The sequence below is a fragment of the Microtus oregoni genome, unplaced genomic scaffold, assembly GCF_018167655.1.
Source record: "Microtus oregoni isolate MIOR12 unplaced genomic scaffold, Mior012 000004F_ref0000308, whole genome shotgun sequence".
Lineage (NCBI taxonomy): Eukaryota > Metazoa > Chordata > Mammalia > Rodentia > Cricetidae > Microtus > Microtus oregoni.
The window spans coordinates 31,160,469-31,176,534 of record NW_024543063.1 but is presented as its reverse complement, the minus strand read 5'-3'; the positions used below and the strand labels follow the sequence as shown (position 1 = coordinate 31,176,534).

The 16,066-nt window shown below is 48.0% G+C and overlaps 1 protein-coding gene and 1 non-coding gene across 2 annotated transcripts; both read left to right on the top strand.

The window, feature by feature from the left end:
* The first annotated feature begins 3,634 nt into the window (after positions 1–3,634).
* Rpl13 (ribosomal protein L13) lies at positions 3,635–6,270 on the top strand. The gene is made up of 6 exons (XM_041650286.1): positions 3,635–3,685; positions 3,902–4,011; positions 4,098–4,239; positions 4,436–4,609; positions 5,052–5,108; positions 6,070–6,270. The coding sequence occupies exons 2-6, from the start codon at positions 3,908–3,910 to the stop codon at positions 6,226–6,228; spliced, it is 636 nt and encodes a 211-aa protein (XP_041506220.1). The 5' UTR covers positions 3,635–3,685; positions 3,902–3,907; the 3' UTR covers positions 6,229–6,270.
* On the top strand, positions 4,295–4,380 carry LOC121447722. Its single transcript, XR_005974246.1, has one exon. It is a non-coding gene; the product is annotated as a small nucleolar RNA MBII-202 (small nucleolar RNA).
* Positions 6,271–16,066: the final 9,796 nt, after the last annotated feature.

Below are 16,066 nucleotides of genomic sequence, written 5' to 3'. Positions count from 1 at the left end.
CTAGTTCTGAGGGATCAAATGCCCTCATCTGGTCTCTGTGGGCTCCTGAACACGTGGTGCACATATCTCATGCAGGCTCACACACATAAATATTAATAATCTTTAAAAATCAAAAGAGGGGGGCTGGAGAGATGGCTCAGTGGTTAAGAGCATTGCCTGCTCTTCCAGAGGTCCTGAGTTCAAATCCCAGCAACCACATGGTGGCTCACAACCATCTGTAATGAGGTCTAGTGCCCTCTTCTGGCCTGCAGGCATACACACAGACAGAACATTGTATATATAATAAATAAATATTAAAAAAAAAAAAACAAAAGAGGGGGCTGGAGAGATGGCTCAGAGGTTAAGAGCATTGCCTGCTCTGCCAAAGGTCCTGAGTTCAATTCCCAGCAACCACATGGTGGCTCACAACCATCTGTAATGAGGTCTGGTGCCCTCTTCTGGCCTGCAGGCATACACACAGACAGAATATTGTATACATAATAAATAAATAAGTATTTTTAAAAAATCAAAAGAGAGGGGTTAGAGAGATGGCTCAGTAGTTAAGAGCACTCACTCATTGGCTGTTCTTCCAGACGTCCTGAGTTCAATTCCCAGCACCCACACAGTGGCTGATAGCCATTCATGAGATCTGGTGCCCTCTTCTGGCCTGCAGGCATACATGCAGGCAGAACGCGGGATACACAATAAATAAGTCTTTTAAAAAAATCAAGCCGGGCGATGGTGGCGCACGCCTTTAATCCCAGCACTCGGGAGGCAGAGGCAGGCGGATCTCTGTGAGTTCGAGACCAGCCTGGTCTACAGAGCTAGTTCCAGGACGAGCTCCAAAGCCACAGAGAAACCCTGTCTCGAAAAACCAAAAAAAAAAAAAAAAAAAAAAATCAAAAAAGGCTGGGTGGTGGTGGCGCATGCCTTTAATCCCAGCACTTGGGAGGCAGAGGCAGGTTTATCTCTGTAAACTCGAGGCCAAACCTGGTCTACAAGAGCTAGTTCCAGGACAGGCTCCAAAGCTACAGAGAAACCCTGTCTCAAAAACAAACAAAAAATCAAAAAAGAATTAGTTATGTGATTAAAGGAGTCTCAGATTATGAATACCAAGAAAACTTATTATTGAATCAGGCTGGAATTTCCTGATGCTCCCAAACACATAAGTTTCAGTAAGCACTGGACGGAAGGAGCTACTTAAGGAACAGCTTGTTTGGAATGAGCAAGTCACAGCAATAACAAGCTGAGGCTAGTCATGCAAGAGATTGCAGTCCTGTACAGAGCACGCCTCTCCTGCAAGGGTGTCGTCCAACAAGCCCTTGGGTAGGACTGCGTTTGTAGAGTTCTCTGCCCAGGAGAACAGGAGCTGGAGCTTGAAAAAACTGCATCAGCCAAGTCTTTGCATAACCGTTCGCTTCTGTGTCCATCTCGGTTTTATGCAGCAGAGGAAACTTAAGGGCACAGCTCCACTTCCTTTCAGTTAACTAGATTCAGACCCCTAACAGCCACCACTGTCCCAAGCAGCACTGCAGCTGGAACGCAGGTGCAGGTCTAGATTAGTGGTAGTGACCTGAGTCTGTTTGTCCCAGAAAGAGAAGATGGTGGTGGAGATGGAAACATCACTGAGGTTAGAGAGAGCCAGGTACTTGGCAGTTAACAGGAACGGGTCTGGGAAAACACACACAAAGGGACTTCCATTCAAAGAAATGAGTACCGTGGATCAAGGCCTTCATTCAACAAATACTTCTCTGGGCTGGGGCAACGGCTCAGCAAAGGAACTTGCTGTCAGCCTTGAAGGTGTGAGTAGCCCCTGGCTGTAACCGTGGGAAAGCGTTCATCCCTGGAGGGGATTGGCCAGTCAGTCTTGCGGAATTGGGAAGTTCTAGGTTCAATGAGAGACCCTGTCCAAAAATAAGGTGGAGGGCATCTCCAGCGTCAACTTCTGGCCTCCACACACACACACTGAGGACTGAACCTAGAGTCTCAATCATTATAATATAGTCTGCTGTATAGCAGGTGAGTTCTCTCCACTCAATTGCATCCTTGGTCCTCTTCATTATATTTTCTATGCGTGTGAGCACACCACGGTACGCAGAGGGCGTTCAGCAGACAAGCTGGGGAATTCGATTGTCTCCTTCCACCATGTTGGTGGGTCCCAGGAGTCAAACTCAAATGGTCAGACTTGACAGTAAGCACCTTTAACCCGCTGAACCATCCTGCCAGATTTTTTTTTTTTTTTGAAAGATGGTCTCACTAAGTCGCCAAAGAAAGCATTGAAATTACTAATGTCCTGCCTGTTTCTAGAATAGCAGATTACAGGTCCATGACACACCAGGCCCAACATTTTTAAAATGTATAGCTCTTTTTATAAAATTTATAGCATTTTCAAACTTTATAGCTCTCTTTATTGCTCCATTTCTACAGTTCCTATGATGGAACTTTCATCAGGATGAAACCTTTTTATTAAGGGTGGGGAGTAAAAAAGACAGTTATTAGCATACAGATGCAGGATATATGCCTTGGCTGCTTCATGGTTCGTTGCCGCTGCCATTGTCTGGACAAACGCAATATATACATATGCTCACAGCCAATCCCGAGGAGTTAAGTCTGGGGTAAAGGGCTTATCTAAATAAATGGGGAGCTGGGGCTGGAGAGACGGCTAAGCAGTTACTAAGTAGTTACAGCTAAGTAGTTACAAGTTATTGCTTGTTCTTCCAGAGAGGTTCAGTTCACTCCCAGAAGCCATATGGCAACTCACAACTCCAGTCCCGGGGATCCGACGCCCTCTCCCGGTTTCTCTGAACGCTGCCTGTACGTGATGCGGACGTGAGTCACTGAAACACTCATATCCATAAAGTAAAAAAAAATAAAAATCTCAAAAAAAAAATTCCTGGAATGGTGGTGTACGCCTATAATCTCAGATCCGAGGAAGAGAAACGTGAGTTGTACGCAAGCCTGGACAACACAGAGAGACCACAGCTCTTAAAAGAATAAAGAGCCGGGGGCTGGAGAGATGGCTCAGAGGTTAAGAGCACTGGCTGCTCTTCCAGAGGTCCTGAGTTCAATTCCCAGCAACCACATGGTGGCTCACAACCATCTGTACTGAGATCTGGCGCCCGCCTCTGGCGTGCAGGCATACATTGAGGCAGAATGTTGTATACATAATAAATAAATAAATCTTTAAAAAAAAAAAAAAAAAAAAAAAAAAAAAAAAAAAAGAATAAAGAGCCGGGCGGTGGTGGTGCACACCTTTAATCCCAGCGGATCACTGTGAGTTCAGCCTGGTCTACAAGAGCTAGTTCCAGGACAGGCTCCGAAGCTACAGAAACCCTGTCTCGAAAAAAAAAGAGAGAGAGGAAAGACCGTTCCTGGGTGGGTGGGTAAAAAACACCGAAGCCAGGAGGGAGAAGGAGTTTTAGGACTTTAATTCGCGGGTCTTTTAAGTTTTCCTATCTGGGCGCCTCCGATTCAGCAGACCAGAGGAACAAGCCCTACGAGGTCGGGAACCAGCAAAGAAACGGCCGCCACACTTCCACCGAGGCGCCGGGCAGCCGGCGGGCGGGTCCGCATGACGCCAGTTCCTCCTCTCCCCGTTCTGATTGGATAGAGGGCGCCGGTGCTTGGGATTGGCCGGACTCTCGACAACCCCAGGGTGCTTTGCGGCGCTCGATCCTTTCCGCTCGGCCTTTCCCCTGCACGGGAGGTGAGTCCCTACGGCCGGGCCGCCACCATCGTGTCGCATCGGGCTCCATCGGGCTCCCTCCGCGGCCATCGGCGAGGAGAAGCTGCCCGCGCAGCTATGGAGGAGCCGAGGCGCCGACGGCATGGGGCCGGAGCCCGGGCAGGGGCGGGAGGACTTGGGGCGGGAGCTCGGGACTCTGGCCTTCACCCGCTGCCCTCCTCTCCCTCGCGGCCTTAGGCAGCCATGGCGCCCAGCCGGAATGGCATGATCTTGAAGCCCCACTTCCACAAGGACTGGCAGCGGCGAGTGGACACTTGGTTCAACCAGCCGGCACGCAAGATCCGCAGGTGCGGGCGCGGGCCTCGTGCGTTCCCGGGGCGGGGGCCGCCGTGCCGCGTGCGGAGCAGAGGTGACGCTTGTGTTTTTACCGCAGGCGCAAGGCCCGGCAGGCGAAAGCGCGCCGCATTGCCCCGCGCCCCGCGTCCGGACCCATCAGGCCTATCGTGAGGTGCCCCACAGTGCGCTACCACACCAAGGTCCGAGCTGGCCGGGGCTTCAGCCTGGAGGAACTCAGGGTGAGTGAGGTCGGCGGGGTCTCTGCGTTCGGCGCGCTTGGTGGGCTCGGTGCAATGATGACATTCTCCGGAATCGCTGTACTGTCTTGATGAAAGTACCTTTGAACCCTTTTCCATCTGAGGGCACCGAGCTCTCTTGTCAGGGGCAGCAGGGGAGGGCCTTCGATGCGGTTCACCCACTTCCGTTTCTGGATAGGTGGCTGGTATCCATAAGAAGGTGGCTCGCACCATCGGCATCTCCGTGGACCCAAGGAGGCGAAACAAGTCCACCGAGTCCCTGCAGGCCAACGTGCAGCGCCTGAAGGAGTACCGCTCCAAGCTCATCCTCTTCCCCAGGAAGCCTTCCGCTCCAAAGAAGGGAGATAGTTCGGTGCGTACTCGGCCTGTGGGGTGGGGTTCAGCGTAGGTGAGTCTGTGTGCCTGGATCCAGCTCAGCTGAGGTGGTAGCCGTGTTAAGATGAGGGAACTGGCACGTACGGGGAAATGAGCCCTGCGGGCCGGCTGTGAACCCCTGTGCTTTCCAACATCTCAGTGACCTGGGGCTAAATGCCCCCCTACAAGGTTATCCAGGAACAATTACGGTATTATAAAGAATTGTAAAACGATTTAACAGGGATCGATGGGTGTCTGTCTGATGTGGGGTTAGATGAAGGTAGATTTGTTCGAGCAGGACCCTCTAGTAAGCCATAGCGGCCATAGAATGAGTGCTACAGGCCCAGGCAGCCTGCTCCTCAGGAGCAAAGCTCACACATAGCAAGTGTGAAAGCCACGAGAAAGAAGCTGGACTCAACGTTTCTTGTTCTTAAAAACAGGCTGAAGAACTAAAATTGGCCACTCAGCTAACAGGACCTGTGATGCCCATCCGGAATGTAAGTAGACAACTTACCTTGGGCTCGGTTTCTGCTTTAGACAAGATTGGCGGCTGGACGGGGTTGTGATGGGGTTGTGGGGGCTGCTGCAAGGAGACAACACCCCCCCCACCCCCGTCTTTGTGTGTTTTGTTTTATAAGACAGGGTTTCTCTAGACCAGGCTGGTCTCGAACTCAGACCCACCTGCCACTAGCTGGCAATCCTCCATATTTTTAAGGGATGGCCTTGACTGCTTTCAGAAATTAGCTTGACCCTAAATTATCATTCCTTGTTTGGAATGCTAGTGAGCGCTTGGGGCAGGTGCTTTTGTTCTTGTCTAAAGGGGATGTGGAATATCCCTGTTACTGAGGTGAAATGCAGCGATCAAAGCCAATTTTGGGTCACATTTTCACGCTGTGGTCCGTCATTGACGGAAGCCCAGGCGGGAGCCTGTAGTAAAGAGCAGAGGCTATGGAGAGAGTGCTGATAGAGAACCAGGACTGCCGTTCCCAGTGGCCTGGGCCCTCCTCACTCTAAACCAGGCTGGCCTCGAACTCAGACCCACCTGCCTCTGCCTCCTGAGTGCTGGGATTAAAGTTGGGCTCCACCACTGCCCAGCTTTACTGCCTAATCTTTTGGGGACATTTTCCCATTGAGGCTCCCTGTATGATCACGTTCGTTCGTATCCAGTTGGCATAAAGCTAGCCAAACCATGATCTTTGTGAAGTCAGTGGCTCTAGTTATTTTCTCTGTAGGGTCTCCATGTGTAAGCCAAAACTGGTGTAGAGCTTGCTTTTGTAGTTTAAGATGGCTTAAACTAGGATCCTCCTACCTCAGTCTTCCAGGTACTGTGGTAACTTGATCCCAGAGGGTGGTTCCGTGTGTGCCCAAACCAAACCGTCTGTAGCTCCTTAGAGTTGAGGAACGTCACAGTTCTGTGGACAGGTTGCATTCTAAGCTACCTTGACTTCTGTCTTCCAGGTTTATAAAAAAGAGAAAGCCAGAGTCATCACAGAAGAAGAGAAGAACTTCAAGGCTTTTGCCAGTCTTCGCATGGCCCGGGCCAATGCCCGGCTCTTTGGCATCCGAGCAAAGAGGGCAAAGGAAGCTGCAGAGCAAGATGTTGAGAAGAAAAAGTGATGTGCTTTTGGAATATTGCAATAAATTTTCCATAAAGCAAAAGCTGGGTTTTAGTGAGCTTTTTTTAAAAGAACTTTAGTGCATTGGTATTTGCCTGTGTGTCTGTGAGGAGGCTGAATGACCTAGAACTGGAGTTACAGACAGCTGTGAGCTGCTGCTCGGTCCTCTGGAAGAGCAGACAATGTTCTTAATTTCTAGCCATCTCTCGGGACTCTCCCTCATCTTTTTTTCTTGGGCTTGTGTTTTATCAGCTTTTCTGGGTTAGAAGGTATTTCCAATGGGTACCGTCTCCATTGCCTTGTTGTATTTTATCATTGTGAGTTTCGGCTAGCCACAGAAGAGGTGAAGGCTGCCTATTGATACCAGCTGTTGATCTCAGGCATATTGCATGGTGAGCACTGCAACCCTGTAAGTTTCTGGGGTTTTTGCAAAGCAGTTTCTTGGCATTAACATGTCAGGTTTTGGGGTGGCCACAGTCTGCAGTGTGTTCACCTCCCTTAGTCCTGTGAAAGGCTGGCATCTGGATGTTGTAGCTTGCCCTTTTCCTGGTTCGAGGTGCTTTCCATCTGTTCTGATGCTGTGGTGCCTTGTGAGCCCCATTCTGACCTGCTTGATGTAGTTCTTAGGGTGTACAAACACCAGGGAGAGCCCCAGAGACAGATTGGGGTTGACCAAGTGCCTGCCTTGTTCCCTGAAGCAGTGAACCAAACACTGGCGGCTGCACCTTATGAACAAGCCATTCCACAATTGAGGGATCAGGGTGGTCTGGAAGGGTCCTGGGCAACACGTTTACCTTTGAGCCCTCCTTGCTGATCAGTGGGTGACTAAGCATTAGGTTTGGTCATTTGTTAACCCTAAGTGGGGAAGTAACATTCCCTCCTAATTAGACTAACAGGTGGAGACTAACCGGTGTGCAAGTTCTCATCAATACTCTGAGTGACCACAAGGGGGCAGAAAGCCCCTTTTTTTGCGAATTTGGAAAACTTGTAAGATTTTTTTTTGGAACTTGATATATGAGAAAGCCTTTTTGTATGTGTGTGTACTGTGTATAAATCTAGTGTCCACAGAGGAGAGTGTCTGAGGTTAAAGTTGTAAGCCACCATCTGGGTAATTAATGGGAATCAAACTTAAGAACAAGTCACCCACCAGGCCATTTCCAGCGTGAGGAGAACTTAATTTGATGCCAGCTTGTGAGTGCAGTTGAGCATCCTTTCATTATTACACATCAGCTCTGGTACCATGGGAGTTACGAGCCATTTAGATTATTTAAAGATTTAAAAATTATGCAGTTCTTTAAAGTTGTTACAGTCTTACTCTAGCCTAGCTTTCCTGGAACTTGCTATGTGGACTAGGCTGGCCTCAAACTCAGACCCACCTGCCCCTGGCTCCCTTTGGTTTTGAAAATGTTCTTAGTCTCAGCAGGCAGTGATGGCGTACACCTTTAATTCCCCCTTAGGAGGCAGAGACAGGAGGATCCCTGTGAGTTATGTGGGTAGCCCTGAGAGCCACAGACTCAGGCTTGCTTGCCATTGCCTCCCAAATGCTGGAACGGGTGTGTGTGTGCCACCACTCCTTGCATCCGTTTCTACATACATGTATGTGCCTTCCTGAGTCTGTGGGCACTATGCACTGTAAGTTGCTGTAAGCCACCGCATGGGTGCTGGGAACCACTGATCCTCTCCAAGAGGAACAGGCCTGTTGAGGGATATAATAAGCTGGGAGACTGTAGGTTGTCATGGAGGTGCATCAGATCCCCCAGAAAGGAGTTAAAGGCTCTTGTGAAGGTGCTGGAAAGATTGGCTCAGTGATGTAAAGTGCTGGCTACTCTTGCAGAGGACCAGAATTCAATTTCTAGCACCCATACAGTTGTTCACAACCGTCTACAACTCCAGTTCCAGGTTGGAGCTGCCTCCTGGCCTATACAAGCAGGACGATCTCATGTGCACAGACATACATGTAGACAAAACACACACAAATACATTTTAAAAGATCCTTTAAAGACATTTGTGAGCTCTCAACCTTGGATGTTGGGAATCAAACCCAGGTCCTCTGTAAGAGCAAGTGCTTTTAACCTCTGGGCCATTCCTCTACTCCCTTTTTCTTGTTTTGATACAGGGTTTTATCAAGTAAGACTGGCCTGGAATTCATTGTGGCCTTGAGCCCTCAATGATGCCTCAGCAGTACAGGCCTGTACTCTCCCCTTTGGCTCTTAAGCAGTAGTTTCAAGCGTGGAGGAGGCTAGAGAGAGCCCCCCCCCCCGCAACCCCGCACCGCTGGTAAAGTGCCTGTAAGAGCACCTGAAATCATTTCCCAGAAGCCACATAGAAAGCCGTAGTGTGGTGATGCAGCCTTGTAACTGATGACCTGAGCTTGATTCTAGGACCCTCAGGATGCAGGGAAAGAACTGGCTCCTGCAAGTTGTCCCCACACATGCAAATGCATCCATATACAGAAACAAAATGTAAGTGATCTCTTGATTTAAAAATTAATGGGGCTGTCAGAGGAGCTAGATAACAAGGAGGACCCTAAGAGGGAGGCATGGATCTCCCTGGGAAGAGAACAGATGAGATTCCTGGTAAACTAGGGGTGGGGGGTACAGGGGAGGGCATGGGAGGGGGTAGAAAAGAGGTGGGGGAAGGGAACAGGAGGAGAAGACGGAGGGGAAACTGGTTGGTTTGTAAAATAAATAGATTAATTAATTAAAAAATAATGAGATGGCTCAGAGGTTAAAAGCACTAGCTGCTCTTCCAGAGGTCCCGAGTTCAATCCCCAGCAATCACATGGCGACTCAACAACCATCTGTAATGAGATATGCTGGGATACATGCAGGAAGAACACAGTAAACATAATAAATAAATAAATTTTTAAAAATAAAAAAATAAGGCTGGGCGATGGTGGCGCACGCCTTTAATCCCAGCACTTGGGAGGCAGAGGCAGGCGGATCTCTGTGAGTTCGAGACCAGCCTGGTCTACAGAGCTAGTTTCAGGACAGGCTCCAACGCCACAGAGAAACCCTGTCTCGAAAAACAAAAAAAAAATAAAATAAAATAAAATAAAAAATAAAAAAATAAAGCATGGACTGAGGTAAGGGTGAGGGACTGGGAGGAGGGGAAGGGGGAAAAACTGCAGTTGGGATGTAATATATGAGAGAAAAATAAAATAAAACACAGACACACACATAGGTCTAACAGTGTGGTAGCACACACCTTTGATACCAAGACTCAGAAGGAAGAGGTAGGCAGATCTCTGAATTTGAGACAAGCCTGGTCTATATATGAGTTCTAGGACAGCCATGTCTACGTAGTGAGACTGTGTATCAAAAATTTTTAAAAGTCTATTTAGTGGAGAAGCAAAGGATGTACTATGGGGTGGGCAAGACTGTATTCCAAATCCTAGAAATTACTTCCCTCTGTCCTGAAATGGGTTCATGTAAAAACATTCCACCAGGACAATTTGCGAAGAGGAGAAAAAAAAACTAGGTTATTGATGAAAAGGACCCAAAAGAGAGGAGAGAAGCATCCAGACATCACTCCAGGACAGCTCTTGCTAAGAATATCATCAAAGCTCCAGATAAGAGACTAAAATCAGCATGTCCATTACCTAGAGCCCACCTGAGTGTGCAGTCCCATGGTCTTTGTTCCTGCCCACACTGGTGGCCACTGCCACCTCAGCACCAGTCTCTCTTGGTCTCCTTGCTTTTGCCCAGTGGTCTTAGCTTTGTGAGGGTGCCTCCTGCAGAGAAGTACTGCCAAGTGGCTTCTGGTGGGATATAGCAATGACCGGCTGCTGTCTGGGGCTTCTCTTCCTTTCCTTCCCTCCTCTATCCTCTCTCCTTCCTCTTCTCTCTCAGCTCTTCTCCCTCTGCTGTCCTTTTTCTCCTCATCTAGCTCGATCTTCCCCTATTCTCTCCCCCTCCCCAATCTTCCCCTTTTCATCTTAGATTACATACCCTAGGGAAGCCAGCCTGGCTACCAGAGGGATCCTGGAAGCAGACTTCTTCCACTGCATCTCAGGGTGACAGAGGCTGGACTTGGTACCTCAAGCCAAAGTTCTTCTTGCACAGGAACAAAAGAATAGTGTGTAGGGTTTATTTATTTATTTATTTATTTTATATTTTTCTGAGACAGGGTTTCTCTGTAGCTTTGGAGCCTGTCCTAGAACTTGCTCTGCAGACCAAGCTGGCCTTGAACTCACAGAGATCTATCATCCGTCTCTGCCTCCCAAGTGCTGGGATTAAAGGCATGGACCTCATTGGCAGGCTCACTGTTGTGTTTTGGCGCAATTTGTTTGGTGCAAGCAGTAGTTAAGTAATATGTATGTAGTTTTTTCTCTGTACAGTGGAGACTAAAATTTGAGTGAGTTCCTGCCGGCACATCCTTCAGAGGAGAAGGACCAGACTCCATCAGTAACAAATGCAATTTTTGTTTTATTTTTTTCTTTATTTTGACCAGTTGTGGATTCCTATAATGGTCTCTACAATTGAAGGAGGAGGAGGAGGGGGAGGAGGAGGAGGAGGAAGCAGCTTACAGCTTCTTTGGTAAGAGCTGAGAGCGTCACTACCTGAGGGTGCAAGGGTAAGAATTTAGAATGCCATTAGAAATGATACTGGTGTAGGGACATGGCAGTGGAAGTATCATCTCTAGGGTGCCTGACCGCATCAGAATAGATAATTCTCTGGTTTTACATACCAGACATGAATTCCTTCCTACTGAGTGAGCCTTAAGTATAATTAAACGACAGCTGGGTTACCCAAAAATACAAGTGTCACTACTGTACCCCTGGGGACATTTTCTGGTGCTGGTCATTACTGGAGTTAGTAGACTTTATAGCTCGGGGGAACTATTGATGGCTTTTCTCCATTGGCACGCGCATGGCACCTTTGGACACTACGAGAGCAAGTCCTCAGGGAAGAGACTTCCAGGTCAGGTCCAGTTCAGTTCCTCCAAACCCAGTGACTTCAGCAGTAGGGTCTTACCTTCAAGTTCTGGGAGGCAGCCTAGAGCAACTGCGGTCGCCTGTATTATCTGGAGAGCCTTCGACTCCTCTGAGCAACAACACACGGGGAGGCTTCCCACACCTGGCACTGGGGCTTTTGTTAGTCTTGGCATCTTGTGGGGAGCATTATAGGCTAAGGAAACATCATGACGCAGTGGGCAAAGAGATTGTACCAGTCAGAGAACAGGACATCTGCTGTGAGATAGTGTTGTCTACAACATTGTCACCTAGATAAGATATGCCCAGTGACAACACCAGTTGACAGGCCAGAGGATTGAGCCAATTTTCTCTAGGGACAAGATCCTAGATAGGTTATCCCATCCCAAGCAGTCAGCCCTAAACATATATACATACAAGCAGCACGAAATGGACTCTTCAGGCTGTGTGTGTGTGTGTGTGTGTGTGTAACAATAATAATTAAAGAAAACCTGGCCGGTGGCACACTCCTTTAATCCCAACAGTCGGGAGGTAGGTGGATCTTTGTGAGTTTGAGGCCAGTCTAGTCTACAGAGTGAGTTCCAGAACAGCCAGGGCTATACAGTGAAACCCTGACTCGAAAAACAAAAAGTTAAATTAAAGAAGAGATTATGGATTTGAGAGGGAGTGGGAGGACACAGGAGAACTTGGAGGGTGAGAAGCAGGGAGGGATGTAAATACAGTATTCATGTATGAAATTCTCTCTTTTTCTCTGTTTTTTTTCCTTTTCTTTGTTTTTGTTTTTTTGTTGGTTTTTGTTTGGTTGTTTGGTTTGGTTTTCCAAGACAGGGTTTACTCTGTGTAACAGACCTAGCTGTCCTGGAACTAGCTCTTGTAGACCAGGCCGAGCTCCAACTCACAGAGATCCATCTGCCTCCCAAGTGATGGGATTAAAAGCATGCACCACCACCGCCTGGTATTCTTTGTTTGTTTGTTTTTTTTTCAAGAGAGCTTTCTCTGTGTAGCTCTGGCTGTCCTAGAACTCACTCTGTAGATCAGACTGGCCTCAAACTTGGAGATCTGCCTGCCTCTGCCTCCAAAGTGCTGGGATTAAAAAAGTGTGCACCACCACTGCCCAGTTCATAGATGAAAGTCTCAAAAAAAATCAATAAAATAAATAGTACTACTGATACTTACCTAAAACACTGGGGAAAAAAAAATCACATAAGAGGTTTGGAGAGATGGGTCAGTAGTTGAGAGCATTGTAGTTCTTGCAGAGGACCTGGGTTCTGTTCTCAGCACCAACATGGCCATGGTTTGTACTAACTGCCTGCAACTTGGTCCATGATATATGGCACCCTCTCTTGGCCTCTCTTTGTACACACGTACAGGCTAAATACTCAAGTGCATAAAATAAACACATAAAACATTGTTTCCTGGGGCTGGAGAGATGGCTCAGAGGTTAAGAGCATTGCCTGCTCTTCCAAAGGTCCTGAGTTCAATTCCCAGCAACCACATGGTGGCTCACAACCATCTATAATGGGGTCTGGGGCCCTCATTTGGCCTGCAGGCATACACACAGACAGAATATTGTATTACATAATAAATAAATAAATATTTTTAAAAAACATTGTTTCCTATAGTTTGCAATTATATCTGAGTTAAAAGGAAAATAGTATTTATTTTATTTAATTTTTAAAATTTATTTTATGGGGCTGGAGAGGTGGCTCAGCAGTTAAGAGAACTGACTGTTCTTCCCGAGGACCCGAGTTCAATTCCCAGCACCCACATGGCAGTTCACAACTGTCTGAAGATCCAGTTCCAGGGGATCTGACACCTTCACACCAATGCACATAAAATAAAGTTAAATAAACCATAGAAAAATTAAAAAAAAATAAAATAAAATTTATTTTATGTGTATCGGTGTTTTGCGTGCATGTGTGTCTGTGCGCTACACAGGAGAGCTCGAGAAGGCCAGAGAGAGCATGGGGTACCCTGGGAGTGGAGTTACCAATGGCTGTGTGTCTTCTAGACAAGGTCTCCTGAGCCATCTCTTCAGCCCCAACAGCACTTGCTTCTCTTGCAGAGGACCTGGGCTCAGTCCCCAGCACCCACATGGTGGCTCACAACTGTTTGTGACTCCAGTTCTAGGGCCTCCGAGGACACTAGACAAAATGGTGCACAAACACAAGCCGGCAAACACTCACACATAAAATTATAAAATATTTTTAAAAAGAAAACCCTTAGGCATGGTGGTGCACACATTTAATTCCAGCACTTGGGAGGCCAAGGCTGCAAAGAGTCATAATACAAAACAAAATAAAAAGAGAACAAAATTTCCTTTACAAAAAAATCAACCAACTAAACAAAACCCCATCAACTAATGAAGCATTTTTACATTTAAGAACCTAGAGGGATAAATATAAAATGATAATGGTGTTTATGTCTGGGTGCTCAATTTAAAATGTTTTCTTTTTTTTGCTCGGTTATCAGTGTTTTAACATTTCAGCGCTGACATGTGTTATTTCCTGTATGGTAATAACAAAATATACTTGAAGGGAGATCTCATTTCCTGTGTCTGGCTAGCAGAAACACCCAAGGCAGCAGAAGCTAGGAACAGAAGGAATTCATTGCTACCTAGTGCTGGGAAGCAGGGCGTGCCTCATCCTCCCGGGCCTTTGGGCTGTTGACCTGGCGCTGAGGCAGGGGCACTGACCCAAGCTTCAAGTAGACTAGGGCTGCAAGAACACCAGCCTGTCACCCAGTGTCTGTCTGTTCCTCTATTAGAGCAGTCAGGGCCACCAGGAACCAGCAAACACCAAGCTAGCTTCCAGGATGTTGATTAAAACCTTTGGTCTGGGATTTCAGCTCCCAAGCTGCTTGAGTCTTCTGAGCTCTCTCTCTCTCTCTGACTGGCCCTCTGTCACTGGTCCCAGAGCTGTGCTTTTGTGAAGGAAATGTTCAACCAGACTCAGGGTGAAGCACTGAGCCCCTCAGACAGGCAGGTGACTTTGGACCAGCTCCTGAACACACTGCTTTTTTTTTCAGGTCTATTTATTTATTTATTTTGTTTTTCGAGACAGGATTTTTCTATAGCTTTGGAGCCCGTCCTGGAACTAGCTCTTATAGACTAGGCTAGCCTTGAACTCACAAAGATCAACCTGCCTCTGCCTCCTGAGTTCTGGGATTAAAGGTGTGCACCACCACTGCCTCAATAGTTTATTGTATTTTTAATTATATGTATGTAAAAAAAAATCTGTGTCTCTGTGTGGGTATATGCATGTGAGTGATGGTGCCTGAGAAGGCCAGAGGCATCAGACACCCGTGGATGGAGTAACAGGTGGATGAGCCACCTGACATGGGTGCTTGGAATTGAACTCAAGTCGTGATGTCAAGGCAAGAAGTCTGGCTGGGGACCTGGGGACTTCCCAAGGGCCAGCAACCCTCAGATCCTGCTGAAGAGAGAGGGCTGGGTATCTACTCGGAGTGTGGTTCTTTGCTTAGTTTTCTCATTTTTTTTTTTTTTTTTTTTTTTTGGTTTTTCGAGACAGGGTTTCTCTGTGGTTTTGGAGCCTGTCCTGGAACTAGCTCTTGTAGACCAGGCTGGTCTCGAACTCACAGAGATCCGCCTGCCTCTGCCTCCCGAGTGCTGGGATTAAAGGCGTGTGCCACCACCGCCCGGCTCATCTTTTTTTTTTTTTTTAATATTTATTTATTATGTATACAACATTCTGTCTGTGTGTATTCCTGCAGGCCAGCAGAGGGCACCAGACTCCATTACAGATGGTTGTGAGTCATCATGTGGTTGCTGGGAATTGAACTCAGGAACTTTGGAAGAGCAGGCAATGCTCTTAACCTCTGAGCCATCTCTCCAGCCCTTGTTTTTTTGTTTTTTGTTTTGTTTGTTTGTTTTTTTGTTTTTGAGACAGGGTTTCTCTGTAGCTTTGGAGCCTGTCCTGGAGCTAACTCTTGTAGACTAGGTGCCTCGAACTCAGAGATCCGTCTGCCTCTGTCTCCCAAGTGCTGGGATTAAAGGCGTGCGCCACCATGTCCCGACGGGTTTCTCATTCTTTTTGCTCATGTTCCATGCTGAGAGGCCAAGAGGTCGAGGGTCTGACCCAGCATGGTGGGTGCCCAGGGAACCAGGCTCCTGGAGGACCATAGGTGCCTGTGAACAGAAAGTCACCATCACAACCCCGTAAACAATCGGTGGGCTAAGGGTGGAATCTCCCAATCCTGGAAGACAAAGGGCTGAGAGGCCCAGCGCCACCCAGGCTGGACTCAACAGGGGAGAGTCCTGCGTGGGGCCAGGTGGAGCAGGGTGACACAGAGCAGCTGGGGAGGCTGGAAGGGAGCAGATGAGTTTCCAGGCATCTTTTAGCAGCAGCAGGAAGTGGAGATTAGGTTCCAGAGTCTCATATGCTCAGCCCAGAAGAAGACCCTTGACTACTGGGGTGGGGACGCCCCAAGTGCCAAGCTGGTGGAGGAGACATTGCCCTCCACCACATCTTGTCAGTTTCCCACCTCGCCGAAGGCTACTGTTGCTTCCTCCCACACCGTCCTCCCACCACCCTGTACATCCCTGTCTTGGTATTGACACTCTTTGACCCCAGAATCTTCTGGAGTCCTGTTTGTTGATGCTTAACATGGCCCCACTCCGCTCTTGCAGGCACCCATACCTTGCCCTGGACTCGAGATCTCCTGCCATCTTCACCGCTGTCTCCTGGTCTCCTTTACCCTCCTTCTCCCGTGACTGTTGGTCAGGTCTCTGCCCTATATTTAGGCAGAAATTGGCAAAGAGAATGAATGGGCTGGGAGGTGATTTCTGTCGTAGCCAACACCTCCCCTTCAGAGTGCCTTTCTCTCCGGAGGAGAGGGAGGGTACCAGAGGGAGAGCGGATGAATCTTCCTTTCCACCTGGGGGCGA

Bases quoted from the DNA above. Each gene is read 5' to 3' on its own strand.
- Rpl13 (XM_041650286.1), top strand. From the start codon at position 3,908: ATGGCGCCCAGCCGGAATGGCATGATCTTGAAGCCCCACTTCCACAAG. The intron at 4,240-4,435 runs GTGAGTGAGGTC...GTTTCTGGATAG, and splicing joins TCAGCCTGGAGGAACTCAGG to GTGGCTGGTATCCATAAGAA. The intron at 5,109-6,069 runs GTAAGTAGACAA...TCTGTCTTCCAG, and splicing joins CTGTGATGCCCATCCGGAAT to GTTTATAAAAAAGAGAAAGC.